Source organism: Drosophila guanche, unplaced genomic scaffold (genome assembly GCF_900245975.1).
Source record: "Drosophila guanche unplaced genomic scaffold, DGUA_6, whole genome shotgun sequence".
In the NCBI taxonomy this organism is placed as follows: Eukaryota; Metazoa; Arthropoda; class Insecta; order Diptera; family Drosophilidae; genus Drosophila; species Drosophila guanche.
In genome coordinates this window covers 7,763,634-7,790,429 of record NW_022995746.1, presented here as the reverse complement: position 1 = coordinate 7,790,429, position 26,796 = coordinate 7,763,634, and the positions used below count along the sequence as shown (strand labels likewise).

Here is a 26,796-nt window from a genome sequence, read left to right as displayed (position 1 = left end):
CTTTGACTACTACTTCCCTTCCTTCCACCGCTTTTCCTAGCCGCCTTTTCTTGTGTTTACAAATAAAACAAATGTCCTGGCCCACAGAAGGAAGCATAAATCAGAAAACCGCAGTCGGAACGGATGCGCATAGATAAACCTCATGCCCCTGGACAGCCATTCGGCAGACACACGCTCCCAGATATCGCTTCGTGCCCGCTCCCACGCCGAGTCCCTGGTCAGGAATAAAGAAAAAAGGACAATTGTAAAATTAAACAGCGAAAAGGCAGAACGGAGAAAGGAGAGCGTAGAATGAAGACAACTCACAGCAGCGTCCATTGGGGAAATTTTATGGTACAACGATTTTAGAAGTCGTACATATGCCCGTACATATTTACATACATTTCTACATTTTCACATACATATTTACATATATTTTATTTGGCATTTTTCTGGCTGTGTTTCTCTTGTTTTTGTTTTCGTTTCCACCCGCGGCGGAGTTTGCGAGTTGGGTTTTTGCATCGTTTGTTGCAGGGGTCACCTCCGTAGATGGGGCAAGTGATGTGGCAGGAGCCCAAGGAGCACACAGGCGAGTCCTAGGACTACTCGCTATGCATACAAAATTTGTTTCGTAAACAAAGTAATGCCATTACAAACAAATTGGACTTTGTGCCCATGTTTTGGCAGCCTCCCCAACCGTTTTCCGGGACACATTGTTGCAGCTGCAGACCCTTGGGGAAATCGCTCAAGGAAGAGACACAGCGAGTGGAGTGAAGTCCTTGATGATTGAGGGAATATGTGGCTGACATTTGAGCCTGCCGTCGGATAACATTTATTGAGTGCCAAAGGAGTTGCTCAATGGTGAGATGGCCAGCGGCTATTGGGTTACTCTTTGGGAGATTATACTATTTATTCAATTTGGTATTCCTTTGCGGTGGCCCAGAGGGTCGAAGTCGTTCCGCATGGAATTTTGGGTTAGGTTTGGGTCCAGGGAATTGATTATGTTTGTAGGAGGATGGATTTCAGGCACTGTTGAGCTGCGCGGCGGGGGTGGTGGCTGGTGGCCGAGCGTCACTTTACTCGAGCTTGCGCTCGGGAGCCGCGTGGATCGAGAGAGCGAGCGCGAGACCACTCTCAGAGAGCTGCCGGAGAGCGCCACCAGCACTGTAGACGGGTGCTGTTAGCAGAAACAGGCTGTTAAGCTGCGCTGTTAAATGTGGGAACAGACTGTTACGCTGTGCTGTTAACAGTGGGAACAGACTGTTACGCTGTGCTGTTAACAGTGCTGCCGCCACGGTAGCGACGCTAGTCGAACTTTAAGGTTTTCCTTTGCTTGTTTCTTTCTCCATTCAATTTCTTATTGACTCGTTGCAAAATGCCAAATCAGCTAAATCAATTTACGTGCGCAATCACATTCATTCCCACTACGTCGTCTTTCAGTCAATAAAATACATTTTAATTAATCGAACGAACACCCAGACGGGCGGCTGTCCTGTGTGGAGTATTTGTAGCGGCTGTATGGCGTCCGTGTGTCAGCTGTTGTGGGGCTAAATGAGTTGGTTGGAGAATTGTGCGCATAAATTATGCAGGAAACCATTTTGGTGGGCGCCCAGCATTTATGGCCGTGAGGGAGACTCGTTTTGTCTTTTTTTCCAACCATTTTGCCCAGCCACAAGGGACAACAGCCAACAACAATATGTTGTAAACGTTTAATTTCGAATGCACAGCCTCTAATCGCTGTCCTGGCAACGTGTGGCAGGACTCGGAGAGCCTCAATCTGTGTGCTGGCCGCGCGGTAATTGCGTTCATTGAATTGTTAACTGGTCGCCGCGTTGTCTACGACAGTCGACAGGGTGTGGGGGGGGTCTACTGTCTCCCCGTAACCGCAAACTTGCGCCCAAAAGCCGTTGTTATCCTCGTGGTCGCTGTGGCTGCGCCGCTCTGCCTCTGCCGTGTCTGTGTCTGCATCTGTTTCCCCTTAAGCAGCGTATCCCGGTCAATGCACATCAAACTTTTTGGCTCTCTCTCGCTGTCTCTGCATTTGGCATTTATTGGTATTGTTCCAATTAAAGTTGGACTTTGGTCCATAAAATATGAAAGCGCAGCCAACCAGTTGGGCATTCGATGGGATCCACCCAACCATTCAGCCAAGCAAGCAAATCGATTCGATTGCCAGAAGTTGGACTTCGATTTCGGCGGGCCCCACAGGACATTAATGCGTTACGGTCAATGGTTTTGACTGCAACAAAAGAGAGAGAGAGAGAGAGAGGAGCAGCGAAGTGAGTGCCAATAAAAGGTAATAAAAGTGGCCACACTTCAAATGGAATCCAAACTGCACTTGGAACGACGCGACGCGACTCGATAGACAATGCGGTCAGTATGAAGAGCTGCGCATTTTCAGTGCGCTTTTCAGCGTATATTGTGGGGCTTATTGGCTTAAGTTGCATTTGCTTGTGGGTTTAATGCACAGGCTTGATCTCGGGCAGCGCAGTCGGCACACGCTCAGCGCGTAAAAGCTTCGTGTGGCTTTCGCACGGAGAACCGCAGCAGCGGCAGAGAAAGAACTTCGGCAGAGAAGCAAGAAACGTTTTTGAGCAGAGAGCAAGGGCCAAAGAAGCTCGCTCTCTCTCGCTTGCACTCCTTCCATGAAGATCCGTTGCTCTGCTGCCGTAGCGGCAGAGAAGCAAGAAACGTTTTTGAGCATAGAGCAAAGGGCCAAAGAAGCTCGCTCTCTCTCGCTTACACGCATTCCATGAAGATCCGTTGCTCTGCTGCCGTAGCGGCAGAGAAGCAAGAAACGTTTTTGAGCAGAGAGCAAAGGGCCAAAGAAGCTCGCTCTCTCTCGCTTACACTCATTCCATGAAGATCCGTTGCTCTGCTGCCGTAGCGGCAGAGAAGCAAGAAACGTTTTTCGACTTTCTATCTGCTTTCTGTGCATACAAACGCACTTAAACATGTGATTACCTGCCTGCCTGAACTTCCCCAAATGTCCGCATATCATAAGCTTTCAATTTCCGCTAAACGTTCGCGACACAAGTAAAACCCAAACACCCAAAACCACGGATCAAGCAGCGCGAAGCATTCACCTTTCACACCGCATCCGCCGCAGCGCCCAAATGCAACAAAGTTTGCCACATGCTGACCCCGCCACCACACACCGCTCCATACCCCAATCCGATGGCACGTATTGGCTAAGCCAAAGTTTCGGCGACGCGTTGCCGCAACTTGCGTCTTGCGGCATGGCTGGCAACTGCTTAATCAATTACGCAAGTTTGTAACAACATGCGGAAGGCAGGAGACCAAGGAACCCGTTGCAAGCGTGCGCCGCATGCATCAGACTTAGTCAAATATATAAAAATGCAACGAACCCTCCACCGAGGAGGCGCCAACGAAATGACAGCTGAACCCTGCACGCAGCCCAACTCGACTCTTTTGCAACAGCTGGCTGCAACTTGTGCAACTCCCAGCACGAAGAGTGGGTGGAAATTCCCAAAAAGTTGCCAAAGTATGCGAAGCGCGGTGGAGAGACGAGGAGGCGTCGGCAAATGTCTAAATTGTTTAATTAAATCCTTTGAGAAACGGGCAAAGGCTTTGATCAGCCGAGGTTAGGCATCTTTGCTATAGCATTCAACATTTAATTTTCAAATTACCTAAGTCTGAGCCTTGTAGCATGTCGTAGTGGATGGCCAGAGAGCGGTCCGAGGAGAGGAGAACCGGACAATATGGCTGCTAAGTCCAGCTACAAGCCCGTCACGCACATCATTTTCGACAGTGATGGGACGGTTATGGGTAAGGCGACATTCTTTACAGCAGCGGTCGGCATGTAATGTGTGGACTTTACTGTGAACAAAAACACAAACAACGGACACAAAGCCACAAACGGAGAGAGCTTTCTTTGGCACCTTTGCGCTCTCGGTTCAAAAACGTTTCATGCTTCTCTGCCGCTGCGTTCCTTCTCTGCCACGCGAAGCTTTCAGCGCTCTGCGTGTGTCGACTGCTCTGCCCGAGATCGCTGCTGGCCTCTGCTTCAGAGTCTTGAATGTAATTAGTAATCCACCCTCCCTCTCTTAGACACCGAAAACATCTACACGGATGCCATAAACGAGATCGTCGAACCCTTCGGCAAAAGCTACACCTACGAGATGAAGCTGCGCTACATGGGCATGCCGGCGCTGCAGTCTGCTCAAAAGTTGGTCACGGAGCTGCAGCTGCCGCTGTCCCCCGAGAAGTACCTCAAGATATTCGACGCTGTGGTGCTCAGGCGCATTCAGAACGTGAAACTAATGCCGGGGGTCAAGGACTTTATACTCCATATGCACGATCATCGCATACCCATGGCCATTGCCACGAGCTCGGTGCGTGCCGCTTTCGATGTGAAGTCGACGCCGCACAGGAGCCTCTTGCCCGCTCTCCACCACGTGGTCTGTGGCAATGATCCAGAGCTGCAGCCGGGCAGGGGCAAGCCACTGCCGGACATCTTTCTGCTGGCCGCCTCTCGCTTCCATCCTGCGCCCGAGCCCAGCAAGTGTCTCGTGTTCGAGGACTCGCCCAACGGACTGCGGGCGGGCATTGCGGCTGGCATGCAGGTGGTGCTCATACCCGATCCCCGAGTGCCCGCACAGCTGCGACGTGGCGCCACTCAGGTGCTTGATTCGATGGCGGACTTTAAGCCGCAACTTTTCGGTCTGCCCCACTACGACACGTGCTCAAAGTTTGAGTTTGGCTAACGGACACACAGCACACCCATCACAATCCATCAAAATTCAAAGTTCCACAGCATAAAACAGAATCAAAATAAACTCCCCAAAAAGATGTCCGAATCGCAGGCCTCATCGCGGCACTGCTGCTTTCGGCCTGTCACCCATTGCATCTTTGAGCTGGACGGCCTGCTGCTCGACAGCGAGCGACTCTACACGAATGCGGTGCAGAAGATCCTTGATCCTTTTGGTCACACTTACAGCTTTGACCTGAAGCTGCGCTGCATGGGCTCAAGCACAGCGGAGGCGGCGGGCCTCATCATCGACAGCTTCCAGCTGCCCATCAGCCGCACGCAGTTCCAGCGTCTCCACAAGCTGCACAGCCGCGAGCATTTGTCTTCGGTGGGTCTGATGCCCGGCGTGGAGCGGCTGCTGCGGCATCTGCAGTCCTGCAATGTGCCCATGGCCATCGAGACGTGCGGCAATCGCGAGTTGTACGATCTGAAGGTGCGTCCCCACTCGCAGCTCTTCGGGGTCTTCCATCACGCGGTTGTCGGCAGCTCCGACTCGGAGGTAAAGCAGTGCAAGCCCGCGCCGGATATATTCTTGCTGGCTGCCGCTCGCTTCAGCGAGGATCCACCCGCAAAGCCCGAGAACTGCTTGGCCTTTGAGTTCTCGCTGCTGGGCATGCAGGCCGCCCTGGCCGCCGGCATGCAGGTGGTACTCGTGCCAGATCCGCTGCTCTCCATACGGCTGAGTGCTCCGGCTACGCTGAGACTGCGTTCGTTGGAGGCGTTCAGGCCGCAGTACTTTGGATTGCCACCGTTTTAGAGCGGACTAGCAGGAGGAAGATCGATAAATCTCTTTTGCTGCCAAAATTCTCCTCAGTTTTAGCTGTCAATTTTGGGTTACAACTTCCATAAATTCAGTTTGAAAATTCCGAAAATTTCCTCCAAGTGCGTATCTTATTTTGATCACCACCAAAATGTGCAACAGATGCCGTCGCCCACCGCCGCCCTGCCCCATTTGCTGTCCGCCCAGCTGCTGTCAGCCGAGGATATGCTACTGCATCTTTGATCTGGAGAGTGCGGTGTTCGGTGAGTGATTGAAACACTGCCCCAGGAGGTATTAATCCCAATCCCAATCCCAATCCATACTGCAGACACCCGCAACGTCTATCGCCGTGCTGTCATCGACATTGCAGCCAGCTACAATCGCGAGGTGCCCGAGCTGGTGCTGCTGCCCATCGGGGTCATGGCCACGGGTGAGATGGCGGAGCTGATTGTCCGCAAGTGCAATATACCCGTCACCTGGGAGCAGTTCCTGCTGCAAGTCAACGAACGCGCCTCGGAGCTCATCTCCAATCCGCCGCTGATGGACGGCGTGGAGCGCCTCGTGCGGCACCTCTACAAATGCTGCATAACCTTGGCGCTGATTAGTTCCAGCTGCGAGAAGCTCTACTGCCAGAAGATACGCGGACGGGAAGCGTTCTTTGAGCACTTTGAAACGCTGATCTGTGCGGATGATCCGCAGCTGAAGCGACCCAAGCCGGAGCCGGATGTCTATCTGATTGCCATGTCGCGTTTGGGCGAGGCGGACACCAGCAATACTCTGGTGTTCGATGGCAGCATCAAGGGCGTGCAGGCGGCAGCGGATGCTCGACTGAAGGTCGTCATGGTGCCCGAGAAGAAGCTGCCCTACTGCTGGTCGGAGTTGGCAGCACTGCGGCTGGAGTCGCTGGAGGAGTTCAAGCCCGAATGGTTTGGCCTGGCGCCACTCAGCAAGGAAGCACCAAGACCCAAGCCCAAGCCCAGTCCAGTGGTTGAGAGTCCAGGACAGCCCATGGACAAACAGGAGTCTAGGGAAGAGCAAGAGTCCGGGGAACAGCAGCAAGAGGATGATGCAGCACGCACGGAAGAGAATTCTGAAAATGAGGCGGCTGACATGGAAGATACTGGCTCGAAACGAGCCTCAAGGAACTGGTAAGCCGAGAGTCGGGATTACAAGATTGAAACTCTACAGATTGCCGAGCGGTGATACCTGCTATATTCTGCTGAAGATTCAGCTCACTAAAGTCTCTTCCAGACATGTTTCTAGGACGCAATAGAGATTCTTTTAGCTGCAGTGCAAGTGATTTAAACACACATCCTTCTATGCTATGCACTTCCTACTCAACAGATTTGCGGTTAAATCTTTGCCAAATGGCCAGCAGTAAATGCTGGCAATCTGACTAAAAGCTTTGCCCATTCAGACTTGCCAGAAGAGAGTTTTGAGCAGAGAACAAAACACATAGACTAAATATAAATGTTGCCAAGGAAAATCATAAACTTGTTCACATGCAAATACGAGCGGGAATATGGTAATGGTCCAAAATCCAAACCAATTAAAATTTGTTTACCGACATTGATCCGGAAAAAAAGCCAGCAACCATAGCTATGGAGTGCTCGTACTTTATTCATTGTTGCTTTTATCTGCTGCATAATGAAATACAATTTAATTGAAAAACACTTTCTGCCAAATGAAAACTAAAATGCAAATTCAGTTGGAGCTTAAAACGGATTAGAAGCAACAATGCCTGGCCAGTGTTCGTGGTTCAATTGGTGTATATATTTCCCATCAAGTGCCATTCAATCAAAGCTGATTAAGCATTTCCCATGGACAATAAATAAATCTCCAGGCTAAGAGTCAACAGAGCTCTGCCCCCATTTTGTTGTCTATTCAATGGCCAATTGTTTGAGAATTTAATTATTTACACACATTACGCATACGCAGGCACACACACTTGGCTGTCGTCTTAGGCCATATGCAGCTGCCAACTTGCAACTTTGGGCTCCAACTTATAATTACTTAACGTTCAGCTAGGAAAATGTGTCCCCTCCCAGCTTCAGCGGCAGACGGCAAAGTGAATAAACCTTTCAACTCTTTAGACACACTCTTTCCTCTTGCTTTTTTTTGTTCACTTTTCATTTTAGCTTTAGCTTTGGCTATAGCCGAGTCGTGGGAGGGTCGACGAGGGCATACTGTGGAACCAAGCAAAAAGACACTTTTCAAACCCCTAACTCTGCCCCTGTATCCTAGGTACTTCCTAGTCCATCCACTCTTCCTATCTAAAATTCTCTCTAGCGTTTTTTTCAACTTCTCCTTGCCGCTTCGCTGCCTTTCTTCCGCTTTTGCCTAATGAACGAACGAGCGCCACAGGAAGCACTCAAGGGCAAAAAGCGCTGCTGCAAAAATAGAAATGGAATTTGGAAATATATGCAAAAAAAAAATATAAATGCGCAGCGTGAAGGAGTAAAAATAATAATAATCTAGCTGGGGGGGATCTCAGAGTTTGTAATTTCTTAATTAAATTAAGTTACAAAAAAAAAAGAGCGCCAAACAGAATGGGGAACTGAAGCGGGGAAAGCGTTTTGGAAGGGATTTGGTTTGAGGTTGTAGAGAAAGAATCCTCAAGGCTGCATTAAATATTCTTTTAGATTTTATTTCACATTTTTAAGACTCAATTTTGATATTTTTACCATTTATTTATGTATATTTCCCCATTCTTTATAATTTCAGGGACAAGATACGAAACTCGGTGCGGAAATCAGTGAGACGCAGCCAAGAAGTGGAGAAGGATAATGCGCCTGCCAAAGAGTAAAAGCCCAGAGCAGACTCAGGTTTATTTTATTCCAAAATTGCAAATAGTTAAATATTCATTAAAAATTAAAACATTGTAATTATCACACGTAAAGTAAAAGTTTCCCTAAGTGAAAGGCATTTCTTGTGTGGCTCGGACATTGCCATTTCCCCTGCAAAACCCAATCGATTGGAAACCATCGTGAAACGAGTGAGAGTACGAGTAATTAAAGGACCTTCCCTCAGTGCCAAATCCCAGTGTTTTTGGGTGGCAACAATTAGAGCCACAACATTGGGGGGGATTAACATGTGTCGACGACGATGACGACTGCTGAAAAGCTTCTATGGCCTCCTGCAGCATTCCACTAAATTAATGTTAAAATGCAAGAACGATGGCGACACAAATGCCAATGGGCTGTGGTGTGGACGTGGTTTGGGTTCTCTTTTGTTGCTGCGGATTCAGTGGGGGGCTTTGTGCGCTGCTTGTTATAAAGCATTAATCAAGCATACCTGCTGGGCAGTCGCTGCCTCCGTCGCTGCTGCTGCTGCTGCTGCTGCGGCTTTTGCCTTTGCTTGTTTGCGGTGGCGACAAAGACTACCGCCCACTCAACTACCGTTGCAGCCAACCCCAGACCAGTGGCTACCTTCCCCCCCCCCCTTCAAAAGGGCACTAAATTGGCGCTCATTATGATGGGCCGGGCAAAGCACATGTGCGCCAGGGATGGCAGCGTGACAAATGTTAGCTCTTGCGATAGTTGAAGGAATGGCTAAGGATTGAATATTATTCACAGCTGCAAGCGAATGTTTTGCTACTGCTCAGACTCTTTGCATTTCAAGAAGGAGTTTTGGCGCATAAATTTCATATTATTAACACTTCGTGGCTTCCTCACGCTGCCAATTCCAAACGCCCATCTCTAGCTGCGCTGCGTTGCCGTGTGCGTGTCTGTGAGAGTGTTTCCCTTTTGCAATTTTCCAGCTAAATGGCATACATTAATTAACGGTTTTGTGCGTCTGACGACGGCGCGCTCGGGTCCAGGTTCAGATTCAGATTCAGGTTCAGGCTTCGGGCTCCGGGCACAGACCCCCGGAACTGGCATTCATTCTGACCCGCTCTCTCACACTCGGCTCGCTACGAAAAAGATTAATGGTGCGCTATTAATGTGTAATGACAAATGTTAGTGCCCTGGCCCCCGGTCAACCCCACTCCACTCCACTTGTGTGTGTGTGTGTGTGTGAGATCTCACTCTGACATTGAATGGATTTTGTAGCCTGTCCTTCCATTTGCCGAAAATGATTGAAATACATATTTAATTAAAGTTCCAAAGTGCAACAGCAGCAGCAGCAGCAGCAGCAGCACAAAAACGGGCTCCGACAACAAACAAAGAAACGAACAACTTTTGCTCTAAACTCTCATAAAAAATTCAATGGCACGCTCAGCTCAACAGTATATAGCGCAGGTAGAGGGAGAGGGACAGCGACAACGATGTGCAATAAAGTGCGGGCAGCAAAATGTGTCACCGTGTTACAAATAAAACCAAATGAGGAGTGGCAAATCGAATAGGGAAATGCTCTTAAATGCAGAGCTTAGTAGGGAAGGCAGCCATGTACAAACATAGCAGCAAGAGAGCAAGAGGAAAGTCCAAGCAGCAAGAGAGTTGATGTGCAAAACGAAGAGAGTGGTAGGTCAGGAATGAAGCCAAGGGCAAGCGAGAGAGCGATAGATCAAGGCAGCGGCAGATTAAGAGAGCGACAGATCGAGAGAGCGCAGCGATGGCAAAGCACAGAAAGAGGGGTGCGGGATGCCGTGGGGGAGAGACTGTGCGCTTACAGTGGGCAGCGCAAATGGCAAACAATGATTAGGATTTACTCTACTGCTGACTAATATTTGGCTGCTTACCCAAGCAGTTAGTGGCATACAAATACATCTAGCTATAATACTTTATCTTGTAACATAATCTGCTACAATTAGAGTGTAAGCACAAAGAGATCATAAAATTCCAAAGACTCTTTATCCCAAATAAAAGCACATAAAACAAAGCAAAGTCAAAAGCAAGCACCAGCAACAACAATAGCAACAACAGTTGCAACAACATCAAACGTCAGCGTCACAAGTGACAACAACAGGCAGAGCATTAGCAACGCACACGACGCAGTGAGCCCAGAGATCTCCTCTACGAGAACAAGAGAGACGAGAGACCAGATACGGGTGGGAGCGGGTGGAGCGGTAGGGAGAGATTGGATCAGTGTGTAGCTACGACACCGGACACTTTGGCCAACTGTTGTTGTTGTGGCAAACAAGTAAATAAATGACAAACTAAAGCCAAATTAAGTAAATAAAATTGTTGCCGCTGTCAGGCGCATAAAGTGACGTCTGACACGGACACGGACACGGACACGAAACATGGGCACGGGCCATACAGGACACGGCAGCCGGACATACTCTGACAGGACATACAGAACATGTGGTGCTCGGGCAGGCGTACATAGGTTGGAGGCCCTCTCTGTCCCTGGCATCAGACGTCGCAGCCACAGGGCCTTGAGTTGAGGCGCTCTGACAGACAGGCCTGAAAGTGTCACCAAGAAAAACATTTACCACAAAAAATAGATAAAACCGAAACAAAAGTTAAGGCAAAGAGGTTGAGGCTGACTGAGGTTAAAGGTCGGCGCAGAGGCAACGATTTGCTTGAGGTTAAAGGTCGACAGAGAGGCAAACATATGATTGGGGTTAAAGGTGTAGACAGACTTTAATGTGGTGGTGGGGGGTAACAAGTGCAGCACCAAATTAAAAACAAACAACCAAAAAGTGCAATAACCTTTGGGGTCTTTTCAGTACATTGGGCCTAGACGAATGCTTCAGCCCACAGTGGAGTAGTTCCCTCTCCGCTCTATGCCTCCATTTGGGCAGACAAACGCTGACATGTGTCAGAAGGAAAAGCGCACAATTTATCAAAGGCAAACAATAACGGAACAGTAGAAGGAAAAAAACAAATGGCAAAGATCTGAAGACTACAAAATACTCAGTAGTTACAGTAATTTGTTATTAATTTGTTAAAAAAATATCTAAACAATATTCTGAGAAGTACAACTTTCGAAAATTACAAATCAGCATTAGGCGCACTGCCCACTGTGCCTATATTTTGCTACCTGCTCAAGCGTACGCACTGCCGCGGTCGTTTTTTCGTTTCTCTATCCCACCCACCTTCTTCGTTTCGGACCTGCAGCGGCAGCGTCGCAGCTGTGCTCTCGCTCTAGCAGCAGCGCCGAGCAATTCTAGCGCTCTCCTATTCTCACTCACTCTCACTCTCTTCGAAGATCTTTTGCACAGTGCACTGGCAACATTCGGCACGTCGTTTATTTGCCGTTAATCAAGAGCATACTTAAGCATTCAGCTCGAAAAATATTTCGTCTTTCTATAAATGCCTCCATAATAAAACCACATAATATACTCCATGCATACCGTGCACCAAAAAAAGCCAAAAGAGATAAGATGTGATGAGTAGACAATGAGGAAACGGAAAAAATCCAAAAACTATACAGCCAGCCAGCAACAATAAGAAAGAAAACAACAATTGAGGCGCAAAGCTTTAAAGCGACAAATGGAAACAAAAGCAAGAGGGAGGGGTAGAGGAGAGTGTGACAGTCCGATGGAGTGGCACTGGTAGGAGGAAGTGTGACAGTCCGTTGGAGTGGCACTGTAGAGAGGAGATGGTCACGCAAATCCGAGTCCAAGCCAAGACAAGAGCTTAGAAGCGGCAGCGGCAGCGGCAGCAGGAGCACAAGAAGAACGACGTTGACGACAATGGAATTGGTCAGGCAGAGATACGAGCGGCAAAAGGAACAGTAAGAGAGGGGGAGAGGCGAGAGACAAGTTCTGGTTGATGATACGTAAGCCAAATGAAAAATCGACTCCCAAGTGGGCCGGCTGGCGTACGAGTATGTGGGCACATCCGACTCGCAGCCTCATTCATCACACAGCCAGCAGCCAGAGCACCCACCAAACACAAAAAAAAAAGAGAAAATGGGAACCAAAAGAAGAAAGTAACTTCCGCCAGGGCTCAGAGAAAAGCTCTTCTCTGTTCTCCCTCTCTCTCTCTCTTGGCTGTCTTTCTGGCTGCGATTACTTTTTTGTTTATGTCTGCGATTATCCGGAGCAATGGCTGTATGATATTTTGGCGCTGACCACGCCTACATAATGTTCCACATGGAACAGGACAGGGCATGACAAAATGCAGGATTTGTTGGTGGCAAAATCTGCATACAGAGTGGCATTTAAATGAAGTTTTAGCAGAATATTTTCACCCAAAGCTTCCCTTTATAGAGTACCAAACCCTTCGTTGCACATTTTTGTATGATTATCATTTTCGGTACAAATTTGTCGACATTTTTGTTTTGTTTAATGAGAATCTGCTGGGACTTTTTATGCCATGCGGTTGTTATTGTTGTTTGTGGAATCCCATCCTCCGCCCTGTCTAGTTTTGTGTTTCATTAAGATTCTGCGCCCCTCTTTCTGTTATTTTTTGTCATTGTCGAGAGTCGGCCAGCCCTGCCCTGTGCCAAAACAAATGTTGACTTTGGGCTGACCCGTTTTCCCTCTCACATATGAAAATACAAAACATAAGAGCTGCAAAAAATGGCAATAATTATAGCAGCTGAGGTCACACTACAGTAAAAAAAGGTTACATTTCCATGGCCATTGCGTATGGTTTTTCTGCGGTTGGTCCGGTTGATGTTTTTTAGTGGGGTTTTTTGTGTAAGCCAAGCAAAACGCAATTACACTCGTATCTATTGCAACTGTGTGTGAGTATATTTGTTCAAGTTATGTTTTGTAATTTTCATATTGAGGTCACTGCTACTGACAGTAATTTATAAAAGTTTTTGTTCATTTTATGCGCGGAGGTCAAGAGTTTTGCTCATTTGTTGCTGAACTAGCAGTTTGAGGGGTGAAGGTTGTTGTGTTGCTGCAAGGTTGTGGCAGTTAGAATAAACCACATGGAGCTGGAACTCATATGCCAAATGTGCAAATAAAATAAACCAGGAAACGTATTGCATGTGGAACAAAAACTTTTAGTAAAAATATTAGAAAATATTTTAAAATTATTTCTACACATTCTGCAGACTTGCCGGTCAATAAAACCCAGAGCAAGGAACCAAAACTGATAGATTTTCTTTCAAAAAACTCTTCAAAAACCCAAAACACAAAATTTTCCACTCAAAACTCTCTCTAAAAAGCAACGAGAAGTTTCTGTTCCCTTACTCGCGAGCGCCATCTACTCACTCGCCAGAAAGAAAACTCTCAGCCAGCCACTGCGCAGACTCAACTCGAACCCAAAAGCCGCTCCTCTTCGCATTCAGCCAGGCAAAAGCAGACACGAAGCAACGCTGGAAGGATAAACAACCAACAAACAGAACCGAGATCCATGAGCATCCATGAAACACTTTAACTGTTGACGCAAATCCAAACATTTGCCAACCTTTTGCCTGCCCTTTTTTAATGTCAAAGAGCATAAAAAATAAATATGAATGAACGGGAATGCCCGTTGAAATATTGTCCATAAATTGACAAGCGTAAAAAATATTAATAAAGATTTTGTGCAGCGTAAAACTGATTGCGTGGCACTTACATTTTTATGGCACGGCTTTAGCAGCCGAATTGAGGAATTACTTTCCTCTTTTTTGGGCTCCATATCGTTGTATCCTTTGGCGCATTTAAGCGAGCCATGAAACATGCATGAGAATCAGTCTGACTGACGTCAGCTGTCCGACAAGGCCAAAAGTCGTCGAACTGTGAAAGCGGCTCAGAGCCAACTCCCAACAATTCGCAATGGAAAATATTTCCATATGCTGAGTGTAAAAGTATTTCACAAATATGTGTACCCGCGCGAGCTCTTTGAGAACTTTATTAATATTATTTTTATGATTATTATTGCGGCTGAGCACTCGGACCAGACTCCATGCTGCGGACCGAACTCGCACGTGATCTGGCATAATTACCGAGCGACCGCGCTGGTCCAGTCCTGTCCAGTCCTATCCATAGCCAATCGCCATGATAATAAAAGTACATAAATGCCAGGGACACAGCACACACGGAAGCAGCAGCAGATGAGTCGACACGCTGCACAGCGACAATATTTTAATTAAGTTAATTAAGCAATTTTTTATTTGCCCATAACCAGGTGAGGCGGATGCTGCTGCTGCCACTGTCCTCGTCCCATTGTCTGCCCTGCGATGGACTCAAACGGAGCTACTGGCTCGAGGTGTGAATGAATGCAGGAATTAAACCCAAAAGGCATTATCAGTGGAGTTCAAACAGAGCAGGTTCAGGCTTCATTGGGGGAAACCTTTAAGGAAATTCCCTGAAAATTCGCAGATTTTTCAGAGTAATTTTGGCTGACATCAAAGAGGTCATTGATGCTTCTGTTCCACAGGGTTTGCACTCTCTTTTCTTATAGTTGTAATCTCCAATTAGTTAAACTCAATTTATCTAGCATCGCTAGCATTTAATTTCAAGTGTGTAGTTTGTGCATTTTAAATTTGTCTTTTTCTTTGCGCTGAATTGTTGGGGGCTTGGAATTTGTGTGGCCTTCTTGTCTATGGTTGTGTGAATGGGTTTCGCTTATTTGCTAATTTGTAGACCTCCATTTAACCGCTCTTGAACAGCAGCACGGCCACCTGGCCCAAATAGAAGTAAATGAAGTGACGCGTCTCGTGGGTCACATACGAGCCGAAGTTGCGGCCAACGATGACGTGCCAGGTGGGATTGTACTTCTTGTCAAACTCCTTCTTGATGTAGGCGGCAATGTCCTTCTCGATGTTGAACTTCTCCAAGGCCGCGGTGGACACGTCCACGGCATCCTGCTGCATTTCCTCGCTCATGTCTGCATTTTTGATCACTGCCTTGCGGTCCGACATGGCTTCAGCTTTATTTGTTCAAAGCACTTTCCTGAGCTACACAAATCTTTGGTTTATTATTGCCACACACTCAACTATGTGCCCTCATGTTCCGGCACAGTCTTCTTACCAGTTTTTGCCGCTGTTTCTATTTTTTTTCCCTTGCGTTTGTCGAAAACTTCGCCTGGGTTTCGCTTTAGCTGTTTTCGAGTTTACGTTCCAAAATTTACTGAAAATGTTGTTGCTAGCTCGAGCTCTGTTGGAATTTGATTGACAAATCACACAGCTGCACACCAGATCTGAGTTTTCTGATTGAATTTGACAAATTTCACAAAGTTCCTCGCAACAAAATTACTAAAAGCGTGGGAAAAATTCAGAGTTGCATTTGAGGGCTGGCAAACAGCTGTTCGTGCGATATTTGTAAGGCACGCGATAGCTATCGATAGTTGTGTAAGTATTTGTTAGATTCATCGATTTTCGAAATGAAAACAAAAGTATTTTTTATGATTATTCATATTCCTAGTGTTCAAACGCACCACACTTTGGCGCACTTTTTGATCGTATTTTTTGCTGATCCACTTTCCTGGTTTCCTGAAGGAATCAGACAGAGCCTTTGTTTATCCTATGCCAGGGCCGTTTACCAACACTGCTGATGTGATCAGCATGCAAGTCACATTAGAAACGCATTTGGCTGCAGGTGAACTCCATCAAATCACAATCGCCTGACACGGAATTGGCTGCCGGAATTTGCACTTAATACGAAATTCGTTAATTTCCTTGTTGGGTCCTTGCCATGGGTCCTGTGCCCCTCACACATTTCTCACACATCCGCGCTGCAAAAAGGCTGCTAAACTCGATTAGACATGCAATCAGCTGCTCCAACGCTGAACGCTGAAACGCTGAACATTTTTAGATTGAATTTTAATAACAGCTCCCCTAATCAAGTAATGCAACCAATTTTTGAATGTGAATGAGGCACACGACAACATTGTGAACAAATTTTGCTTGTTTTTCGTAATGAAAAAGCTAATTTGGCGGACACACGCTATGGTCAAGGATTTATTAGGGACAGGAGGGGCATGTCTGTGTGTCAGGAGAGGGAATTTTGAATAGAAATTGATGGGGCTACTCGCTCATAATTCTCACTTGGCACATCCGCCGGTAATCGAGCGGGGAATTGGGTTTATCATTTTCGGGCAGTCTCGAGACTTCATTTACTTAAAGTAACTTCCAGCAAGTTGAGTTTTTCAATCAGAAAATGTACTCTGATGGAGGTTTCTCGTGCCACTCAATGGACAGGACTCAATTGTGAAAATGAAAAATAACTTCATAACCGCATGTTAAATCTGAGTCCTGCCCGGACTGCATGCCTGTTCCTTGTTCCTTGTTCCTTGCTCCTTGTGCCACATCCGTACAGAAAGGGCAACAAGGCAACACAATCGCACAATATTTCCGGCCAAAAGGTAATAAATAAATTGCATACGTAATTAAAATCGACGACTCTGCACAAGGACCACGCCTCCTCATCATTCTCCTTCTTACAGCAGCAGCAAGAACAAAAGTTTTCCGACTTGACTTTTGTGTGTGTGCTTCCCCTTTAACGTCAACTGTACTTCTCCTTCACTTGACTTCCCTTCTGGGCTGGCTTTTTCCTTGGTTTTTGCCACGCGTTGGCAGCTCTTTTGTTTTTTACTCCGAGTGTTGCATGCGAACAACATGGAAATGGTTAATGGAGGTAACTGGTAGAAGGGGGAAATGGTCTGGAAGGTAAGCAGTTCACTTTGCTTCAGCTGCAGTTTCGCGTGGAAATACCCTAGAGAAGGGGTTACACTAGCTGTGGGAATATTTTGGGAAGTTCTTCTTGGAACTTTGTGTGTCATTTGTAGCTTAAGTTTCGCTCCCTAGAGGATTGCCTTTTGGGTGTAATTTTAAAGAGCATTCCACACTTCACCTTGTTCTGGCTGAGCCTTGTTTGCTTTTAATTTGACTTCATGAGCAATCAACGTCACGACTCTTGCTGCTGGTCCTCGCCCTGCTTGTTCAGCAATTTGCATGACAAAAGCTTTGGGTACGACTCCTAGGCTCCCGTCAAATGCTGAGTAGTATCTTTCATGGCGCCAACATAGATGAATTGTTGGCCATTGTTGTTAGCCATTATTCGACAAAAGTCACGCAGAGCATTCATTCACGTGACAAATTTTTCACGCTACGAAACTTGAGAGAAAATCCGTCATTAAAGCTGCCTGCCAGCCTGCCTGCCTGCCTGTTGCCTGCGCTTTAAGCTCGTGGGGCAGTTATGAGAGCAAGGCATAAATGTTGGCTTGTTGTCAGGCGGGGAGCCATTAAAAAATCAAAACAAGTTAACAGTAACCAACTAGCGAGGGCGAAGGCGAAGCCATTGGCGATGGTGAAAGGCGAATCGGAAGCCGGATGTTGGAGCAGGGCTGGTGCTGGTGCTGGTGATGGTGCTCCTTGGCCGCAAGTTTGCGGTGGCGGCGTGGGGCGTGTACAGGAAGCAAGCGCACAGCAAGCAGAGCAAAGGCTGAGCGTTATGGGAAGCCCTTGTTGTTGCGGTTGTAGCCTCAAAGCGGTCCTGTGTCCTGTGGCTACAAGCGCGAGCGTCAGAATCGCGTTAAAAAAGCGAAACAAGGAAGAGCAGAGGAGTCGCTGATGGCAAATGTAATACCCTGTAAATAAATATATTATTTGGTTACATAAGTTAGAAAACAACAACATAAACAATCTACTTACATTGAAACATTACATCAAATTATATTAAATTCTCTTACTTACCCATAAATAATACTCCTTGAATCCTATGCTCAGCAAAAAAAGCTCAGGGCTCTGGCACTGATGTGTATGTGTGCTGACATCAGTGACCCATGCATGTTGCCCCTCCCCTTGCCAGACACACCGAAGAAGCAAGCTCTGGAGGGAGACAGCAAACGAGCGGTCAGCCGCTCTCCCTGTCCCAACAATTCATGCATCGGACCAGCAACAAAGTGCCGTATTTTTTCAGAGCTTTAGGAAATGCTTGGAATATGCTCAATATGCGTTGCTGGAGTGCTCCACTTGGCATTCGCAGATGTCAGCATTTTGGTATTATAATGCCATTAACTTTGCCATAATTCAGTGCAGTCTCCGCAGCCACAATTTATGCATAATGAGAAGGCGACGCAGAACTACATGCACTCCATGCATATGCAAGTGGTAGCCCAGTGAGCAAGTGCAGAGCTAACGGAGAGAAGAGAATAAGGAAATGCTTGCGTCTCTGCCGCTGCGGCCGAGCAACGGATCTTCACTATGCATTTACCTTTGGGATAGGCAGAGAGAGAGAGAGAGCGCGCGCTTTCTTTGGCTGCTTTGCTCTCTGGTCATAAAAACGTTCCTTGCTTCTCTGCCGCTGCGGCGCGCCGAGTAATTGTGAATGGGCCACATATGAGGCTATTTCTCTGCCGCTGCGGCTGATCTCTGTGCATAGGCAGAAGCGACGCGCAGCTTTTGCACATAAGACAACTTTTCTGCAAGCGCTTGATCAAATGTTATCCGTTAAGCTTTGATACCGACGCCTTTGGGTTAGATGCATATTTTAAATGATTATATTTATAGAGTCAGAAAACATTGAGAGAGAATGTCTCCAAACACCGCTTTAATATCTCAATCTAACTCAAAACATTTCACCTGTTGAAAATCACCCGCAAATATGTTCACTGGGTTATGCAGCTGTTGCAGCCGTTTGAAAATGAGCTTCTTGTTGGCAAATGTCGCCCGCTGGGTACCGCTGCTCTGCCTGCACCTCAGTTGCAGTCTCCACCCTTGTTTTCGACTACTAGTTGGCAGAGTCACATAGCCAGCAACAACTTGACATGAACTAAGCTAGCCAGAGATATTAGCAAGGATGCAGCCAGGTTGTGATGCCAGCGTGTGTGTGGGTGTGTGTGCTTTAGCCCAGGGTTGCCCAGCGCAGGTGAAATTTCTTGGAAATTCTACCCAAACAGCGCCTCATGATATTTGAGCAGCAGAGTTTTGGGTAGCAGCTTTGGTTGCGCTGTGGGTTTTGGGTTTTGGGTTTCGGGTTTTGATAACGCATGACTTGCATTATAATTGTGTGTTTTATGAGTGTATGTGTGTGTGTTGGTTCCTGCATTTAGCACTCAGCTTGGAATTTTTGCTCTCGACTCGTAAGCGTCAGCGAATATTTTTCAGCTATTTGCTTTTCATGCTGTTTCGGGTAGGACTCGCCGGGTGGCTGCCAAAAATATATGACACCGCATGTACAATATACAGACATACATACATATGCATGTAAAAAAGAGAGGGGGAGCGTCATGGAATAGAGGAAACACACACACACTGGTAGGGCACTGTGTAAAAGTAAGCGCAGTGGCAGAGAGTGGCAAAAGGCAGCAGCGGCGAACATTTTCCACATTTTGCATATTTGCATTGGGCAAATTAATTTCGCCTGTCATATTTACATTTCCCCTTTTGGTCTTCCGCTCTCTCTCACTCTCTCTCTCTCGCTCTTTTTACGAGGCTGCCTAAAGCTGCCTGCTGTGGCACGTTGCGCATGTTGCCGATGGAATTTCACCGTCGCTATCTGATGATACTTGATCGTGGAAAACTTTGCACAATCCCATGAAAAAGATACAAAATATTAGAAAACTTGCTGAAAAATATTCGGCAAAGAACTCAACGTGTGACACCATCCTAAACATATTATTTCATGCAACTGTAATTGTGTGCGTGCTGTACACACACAAACACATATTTGGTTAATTAAAAATAGCTGAAAATTATTTGACTTTTATCACGAATTGCCTGTTGCTGCTGCCAGCACCCAGCACCCAGGACCCCGATCCGATTGCAGTTTCTAGTTTCTAGTTTCATATTCGAGTTGATTAAATTACGCTCACATTTCTAAGCCCTCAAATAAATCATTTTTGGAACTTTTGTGGTACGGGCACTTGTCGTAATTCATTTTGTAAGTTGCTTAAAATTGAGTATAAAATAGATGTTGGAGCTAACATTTCAGAGCGGGATTAGCTGGCAGCTGGAATGACTTATATTTGAGATAAAAAAGTGCCAAAAACCCATCGAATTATCGCTACATTTTGCATTCATTCCATTGCAACACACATCCACAATGTTTGCTCTAAATTGACTAAACAAAGTTGAGGCTGTACCAAAAAGGGCAGCTGGGGATGGGGATCGTTGGATTTGCATTGTTTGCATGCCCCTTGAATATTTTTAGGCAAGAACAAAAACTACTTTTGCCACTTTACCATCAAGACCAGCTGCTGCATGGGTGAAACTTTCCCATTTGTCTTTGTCCTTGCTGCAGAGAGCGAGAGGGTGAGAGAGATCAAAGTTTTCGGCTTACATTTTTGCATGCACTTCAAACACGCAATTGGCATGTGACGACGACACAACACATACGAATCGAATCGAGTTTGCTCTCCATCATTCCATTCCATTCCATTCCATTCCACTCTGCACTGCACTGCTCTCCCAGTTGGATATTTCAATTTGAAAAGTTTGACTTAGTTTTTGTTGTCGACGCTTTTCGATTAAAGTTTTGCATGCGGCAGATTAAAAACTTTCACATCTCTCTCCCTCTCGCTGGCGAAGTTTGTTGTACCTTTTATCCGACATTCTTGGCAACACTTGCAGGTCCTTTGGTGGCACTCACATCCAGCATTCGATTGCCAACAATAAGCCACAAAAAGTAAATAAAGTAAATACGGAAATTCAATGGGTTACTTGAAGGAATTTCAGCTGGGAATTGGGTGATGGAAGAGGTGTAAGAAGGTCAAGCTTAACATTTAGTATAAATAATAATCGAAAAACAAAATTAGTTTTAAATTATGTAAATATTAGTAGTAATTTGTGCAAAAATTTTAACATTTTCTGTGCCAGAGACAACTACAAACATCCATGCCCGAAGCGGGATTCGAACCCGCAACTGTCTTGGGATCGACGTGTGCCAGGAGAAACACATCTTATCCATCAATACCAAGCCAGTCGGCGATTAACGGATATCTGAACAGGCATATAAGTTGGCAAAGCATCAGCCAAAGCAGCTGAGCTGCATTTTCGATAACACTCGTCGATAACAATCGTGTGTTCTGCCGCGCTTCGGGCAGTGCAGTTTGGATTTTTGTATTGGAAGTTCGAACCGTTTATTATTACTTCCATGAACTATCTAATCCAACTTCAAATTTACTTATTTACGAGAGCTGATATTAAAGTTAGTGGCCTGTTTGAAACGCTTTAACTCCGATGATATTTTAACTGGAAAACCCTTTTGTGGGCAGAGAAAAGTGTCTTCTTTTATCGCGATTCTTTTCTCTTGTTATTAATTCCCCTCAAATGGACCTCCCACAGCCCAACAGTCACACCAACCCAAATGATTTATTTAAAGTAAAGCCACAAACACTCTGACATTCACACGGCCACACTCCCACTCAAAACGATTCCCACATAAAGGAACAAAACGTAAGCATTTTCTCTCTTAATGTTATTTGGGACTTGCTGGCGTTTTCGCTTTTGATGGGTCTTGAAAAAAATTTAAATTTTTAATGCTATTTCAGCGTAATTTGGCAGTTCGTTGGGCCTGTTAAGGAGGCAATCGCACACACCGAGCGACACATACAGAGACACACACAGAGCCACACTCACGTAGTGGCAGTAGACCCATAAATATGAATAACAACAAAAGCTGAATGAAAGCCTGGCAGTGCTGCTGGTCCTCGTCCTTCCTTCTCTCTCCCCTTGTGTGTGTCTCGTATGACACATCGTTATGCTTTGTTAATGGACTCTGTGCCGCGCCTAAACAATGAGGGAAAGGGAGACTGGGAAGCAGAGGCAGGCAGTAGAAAGCATGGGGGCAACGTCTCAGCTGGAAGAGCACATCAAGTTACAATTAATTATTTAAATAATGTTAATTTGCATGCATTTAAAGGATGATGACAAAAAATGACTCAAAGTACTCTCAAGTAAGAAAATTTCATTGGGAAATAATGTAATTTTAAACTGTACAAAAATTAAATTTATATGCAAAAATTGTTTACATTTCTATGCAGATATTTTATGCATTAGAAAATCATTCATTGAAGCTATTAGCTTTGTACCTGTAGCAGGTTATTTGTTCTAAGCACTGTATCTTTTGAATAAGCGCGCGTTCGTATCGTCCACGGCACCGATACATCGAGTGGAGATACCAATAGATTCAAGTGGATCACTAAGAACTATCGATAAGCGGGTAATCGGGATTGCGGGAAGAAGGGGTCGTATGCAAAAAGAGATAATAAAATAGAGCACAATTGAATGATACTCCGAGTGTGATCCTATTTATTGATTCGCCAAGAGCCGCCTACATACCCATAAAGCAACTATTTAAAGCAACGTTTGCCTTATTTTTTCCGACGAGACCTCCTTATATAGTTCCTTTATGTACATACCTTTCTTACATGCCACATGCTCTTCTTGGCAATTACCGTTTCCTCCATGCGCTCTCTCTCTCTCTCTCTTGCTAAATCTTGCGCTCTGCGCTGACTTTGATCGCTCTTGCGTTGGAGCTGAGCTTTTGGCTGCTGCTGCAGTTCCGAGCGCAGCAGCGCGGCTGGCGTTAGTACAATAAACAGACAATCAATTGTTATAACCGATTCGCTTAATACTTACTGGTGTTTTATGCTTAGTTGTAGTAACGAAATATTCCGCTTTTCCCCCAAAATAATTACTTTCCGTTTTAGTTATCCAGTGCTGCGACTTTGTTAAACCCAAAGCTTGACTTGCTCTCTCTCTCTCTCTCTCTTTCTCTCTGTGTCTGGCTGTAAGCCAGCACAAACACATTTACCTCAGCAAATACGCCAAGCATTTGGTAATGTCTGCCCCACAGACCCAGCCACGTCAGTGTACCCCCTGCCCATCATGATGGGACGGCATCTAAAATGTAACTTTAAACTGCCTGCAGCCGGGAAGAGCGGAGGCAACAACATCAAACACTTGGCTCCCAGCGTCAGTTCGAAAACTGCATGACATGCGTGTGTTTGCTTTGCGTTAATGAAGTTGTGCGCGGGCGGAGCGAGGGGGAGAGAGAGAAGAGGCTGTGAAGGCGGCGCCCGTGCAAGCCTAGAAAGGAAGCGACTGTAGGCGTGGGGGGGGAAACGACTGTAGCAGTGCCGAAGCTAGACAGTCGCTTGGCTGTAGAAGCGAGATGGCGAGACCCAAAAGCCAAACGGGTGCACAGGCATGGGTGTCTACGCATGCAGACAGCTTAGCGCGTCATCAGAGTTCTACCTGCGTGGGGGCTCGGGCCAACTGTAACGTTAATACCGTTGCACACGAAGCGCAAATGAAATGAAATCGCAGGCAGGCAGCCAGCCAGACAGACAGACCGGCAGAGATATCCACACACAGAGCTTTAGCGCTCTCCTCCCACGAGTATGTGCTGCGCTCTTCCCACCCGCTTGGCAGCAGACATCAATGTCAGAGCGGTGTCTTCTATGCAATTAGTGCTTTTGTTGATTATGCTGAAAATGTGTGCCGGGCTCGTTTTTCTGTAGCTGCTGCTGCTGCTGCAGGGGTTTTCAAGGGCATAATGGGACTGGCGAAATGAAAACTTTGAAAGGATCGAAACAATAATAAAAGAAATTTAAAATTGAAAAACTTTATCCATCCACAAATAATGAAGCTCAAAAGAGAGGTATCCTCTGGTCTGGACACTCTTTTCTGTTAACATTTTTCGCTGGTTGCTAAGAGTATTTCGCTTAATTAAACAGAAATTTAACATGCAAAGCTTAAAAATGTTTAAATATTAATGCGGATGAAGCCAGAGATAAAGAGAGAGCTCCATGGAGACGGGCAAAAGGTATCAATGGGTCTTTGGACCCTTGAAAAGAGAAAGAGGAACAGCGGCAAAGAGTGCAGAAAAATGAAAATATAAAATGGAAAATAAAGAAATTTTAATTAATGATATTTTCAAAATATTCCACACATTCTCCACCCCAACGTCACTCTATCCAATTTTCTGCTCAAATTCCTCACATTTCCCCACTCAGTACCCTCATCACCCTGATCTATGGGGCTAATCAAACCCGAAACAGCGCATATTGTGGGAAATTGTTCAAAGAATCAGCATATTTATAAATATTGAAAAAATACAACGAAAAGAAAGCAAAACGAAGCGGCGGGGTGCAGAGCCAGTTGAGGACGCCGAAAAAAATGGTAGAACATTAAAGAGATTTAAGCAAATTTGTTTTGGTGCGTGTGCCATCAATAACTTTGCCAGCATATTTGACTTGCCACCCAACCAGCACCCACGCCCGCTCTTTACAGGGTTGCCAGCCAAAGGGTAGCCCAGTCCAACCTCACTTTCGTTAGCTATCTGACTTTTGGCTAATGTTTGCCGTTTTCCAACTGAAGTTTCATGCAAATGTGCTCCATTTTGAACCCCACTCTGCCGCCACCCGAGTGCCGAGTTGGAAGGCTCTCAAATTGCCCGAAAAAGTATGCAACACTTGACAGCTCTGGCAGGGACGTGGCCTGGGCTAATTTTGCGTTTCCCTTGGCTCCAACTTTGCTCTGCATGTAATTTGCAAATCGATAAGCCACAGAGGGACAGGGATGGAGCACCTTGCACCTTTTGCTTCCTTCCTGCTTTTGTGCCTTTGCTTTTGCCACATTTTTGCATGAAAATCACGAAGTTGATGTCAAAAAAACATTTTCATACTTTATCGAATTTCTGTGTGCTGGGCCCCGAACCACTCAAAAGTATTACCACATTGCTTGCGTGGGCGTGGGCTGCAAAACAATTCTGAAAGTTGTCAATAAAAAAAGGAAAGACGCAAAAAGGTGAATTCCAAAGCAGCTTGAAAATCCGAGAAGGGGAAAAATATTTCCTACGGAAATGTCACATGCAGGCCAACGACAAAGGATTGACATATTTCCAGGACCCACTGACTGAAGTATGACGAAAACCGCATTTCGCATTCATGAACTCAATTTGTGGCTTACTCCATGCAATCAATCAGAGCCTGAGGCTCGAGGCGCTGCTGAAAATGCACATTAGAGCGAAATACGAGCGAAAACCCCTTTGAAGTCTTTGGCTGTTTAACTTCATTGAACTCCGCTTAAGCACAAAACATTCTCCATTGTTTATTGTTGTAATTGCAAGTAACTGCGCTTCAAAGTTGCCTTTTGCTCTTTGCAATTTAATATGTAAATAGCCGGCAATTAGCTGCAAAACATGGCCATAGGCAGGCTGAAAATTGTACACACAAGCACATAAATTTATGCGCACACAGAGCACACCCAGCAGGCCACGCCCACCCATCCATGCAGTTAGTTTTTACCTTTGCTGTCACCTGGCATCAATGCCCCAGATGGCGGCCCCACGGCTGTGCCGAGCGAGCCAACAATGCTGGCAGCCAAGTGGGAGAGCTCAACAATCGTTGCGGAGGCCTGTGCCAGGACCCTCCCATTGTTGGCCACTTTTTTTGCCTTCCCTCCCCCTGCGGCTGAGTGGTGTATATGCAGCTGCCCCGACGCATGTGGCATTGTTTGAAAGTGATGCCTGCGCCTGTGCTGGCTACGACTTGTTGCCACATCATCATCATCATCATCCTTATCCTCTGCTGCGTCCAGCACTTGCCTTGTAATGAGTTTCGCCATTTTATTTTATTTTTATTTATTTGTCCGCGCCTTTGTTTCAGCGCGGCAGAGGAAAAAAAAGAGCGGCGGTGGAAAATTCTTGACTGCATTTTAAATTCAAATTAAATAATGATTTAAGTGCCCTCCCCAGAGGCTTTGTCTGCACACGAGGCTCCACGAGGGGGAACCCTGCACAGAGCCAGCAGCCTCAGGTGTCACTTTGTTGCAGAAAATCATTTGCGAGGGACTGCAGCGGATTGTCTATGAAGGTAGCTTATGGGAGGGAAATGAATTTAAGTTCCAGTTCGAATTTTCAGTGCAGAGTAATCTGAGTTTTGGATGGGAAATCATTTTTCGTCAGTTTTTTGCTTGGTTTTATTCGTAATTTGATGTGGGAATTTTGTCTCAAACAATTATTTAAATAATTTCACATTCCATCACCTTCCTCAAATCACAGCCGGGAGGGCAAAATCCTTCCTTTATTTCGGTTAGCCACGCCCACAATGACCCAATTTGTGCCCTTAAGCTGTAAATGCTGTTGGGGCAGGACACGGGGGCAAGAACCTTGCTGGCATGCAACCGAAGGGCGATCGCAATGCGAGTAATTCAGAGAGAGAGAGAGAGAGAGGGAGAGAGATAACCGGATAGACAGTTGGACAGTTGGTGGCAAAAGGCAGAAATCAAATTACAATTTCAATATGCGATGCGTACTAAATGTCTGCTGGTGTCAGCTCTGGATTTCAATGTGCAACAGCAACATGCAACTTTCAACTTGATGTTTACAGTTTATAGATGGTGTGTGTGTGTGGAGAGTGTGCGTATGTTGCTGGCTGGTACATTTTGATTTGGTGCCACACAAAATGGATTTCTTGCCTGTCCATTCAAAACATTTCTATGCGCAATTCACAGTTAACTAGAGATGATAGAGGAAAGCACGGGCGTTACAAACTTTGCTTCAGGGCTC

The 26,796-nt window shown here is 46.1% G+C and overlaps 4 protein-coding genes across 4 annotated transcripts; 3 read left to right on the top strand and 1 right to left on the bottom strand.

The window, feature by feature from the left end:
- Positions 1 to 3,613: 3,613 nt before the first annotated feature.
- Positions 3,614 to 4,721, top strand: LOC117582336 (pseudouridine-5'-phosphatase). Its single transcript, XM_034269988.1, has 2 exons — positions 3,614 to 3,768; positions 4,051 to 4,721. Exons 1-2 carry the CDS (start codon positions 3,702 to 3,704, stop codon positions 4,704 to 4,706), a joined length of 723 nt encoding a protein of 240 aa, XP_034125879.1. The 5' UTR covers positions 3,614 to 3,701; the 3' UTR covers positions 4,707 to 4,721.
- On the top strand, positions 4,714 to 5,532 carry LOC117582337 (probable pseudouridine-5'-phosphatase). Its single transcript, XM_034269989.1, has one exon. It carries the CDS (start codon positions 4,791 to 4,793, stop codon positions 5,505 to 5,507), a length of 717 nt encoding a protein of 238 aa, XP_034125880.1. The 5' UTR covers positions 4,714 to 4,790; the 3' UTR covers positions 5,508 to 5,532.
- Positions 5,533 to 5,651: 119 nt separating this feature from the next.
- Positions 5,652 to 8,345, top strand: LOC117582335 (probable pseudouridine-5'-phosphatase). The gene is made up of 3 exons (XM_034269987.1): positions 5,652 to 5,773; positions 5,839 to 6,658; positions 8,235 to 8,345. The coding sequence occupies exons 1-3, from the start codon at positions 5,662 to 5,664 to the stop codon at positions 8,314 to 8,316; spliced, it is 1,014 nt and encodes a 337-aa protein (XP_034125878.1). The 5' UTR covers positions 5,652 to 5,661; the 3' UTR covers positions 8,317 to 8,345.
- Positions 8,346 to 14,931: 6,586 nt separating this feature from the next.
- On the bottom strand, positions 14,932 to 15,436 carry LOC117581840 (dynein light chain 1, cytoplasmic). The gene is made up of 2 exons (XM_034269294.1): positions 15,313 to 15,436; positions 14,932 to 15,239 (listed from the first exon to the last, which is right to left on the bottom strand). Exon 2 carries the CDS (start codon positions 15,201 to 15,203, stop codon positions 14,934 to 14,936), a length of 270 nt encoding a protein of 89 aa, XP_034125185.1. The 5' UTR covers positions 15,204 to 15,239; positions 15,313 to 15,436; the 3' UTR covers positions 14,932 to 14,933.
- Between the last annotated feature and the right edge of the window lie 11,360 nt (positions 15,437 to 26,796).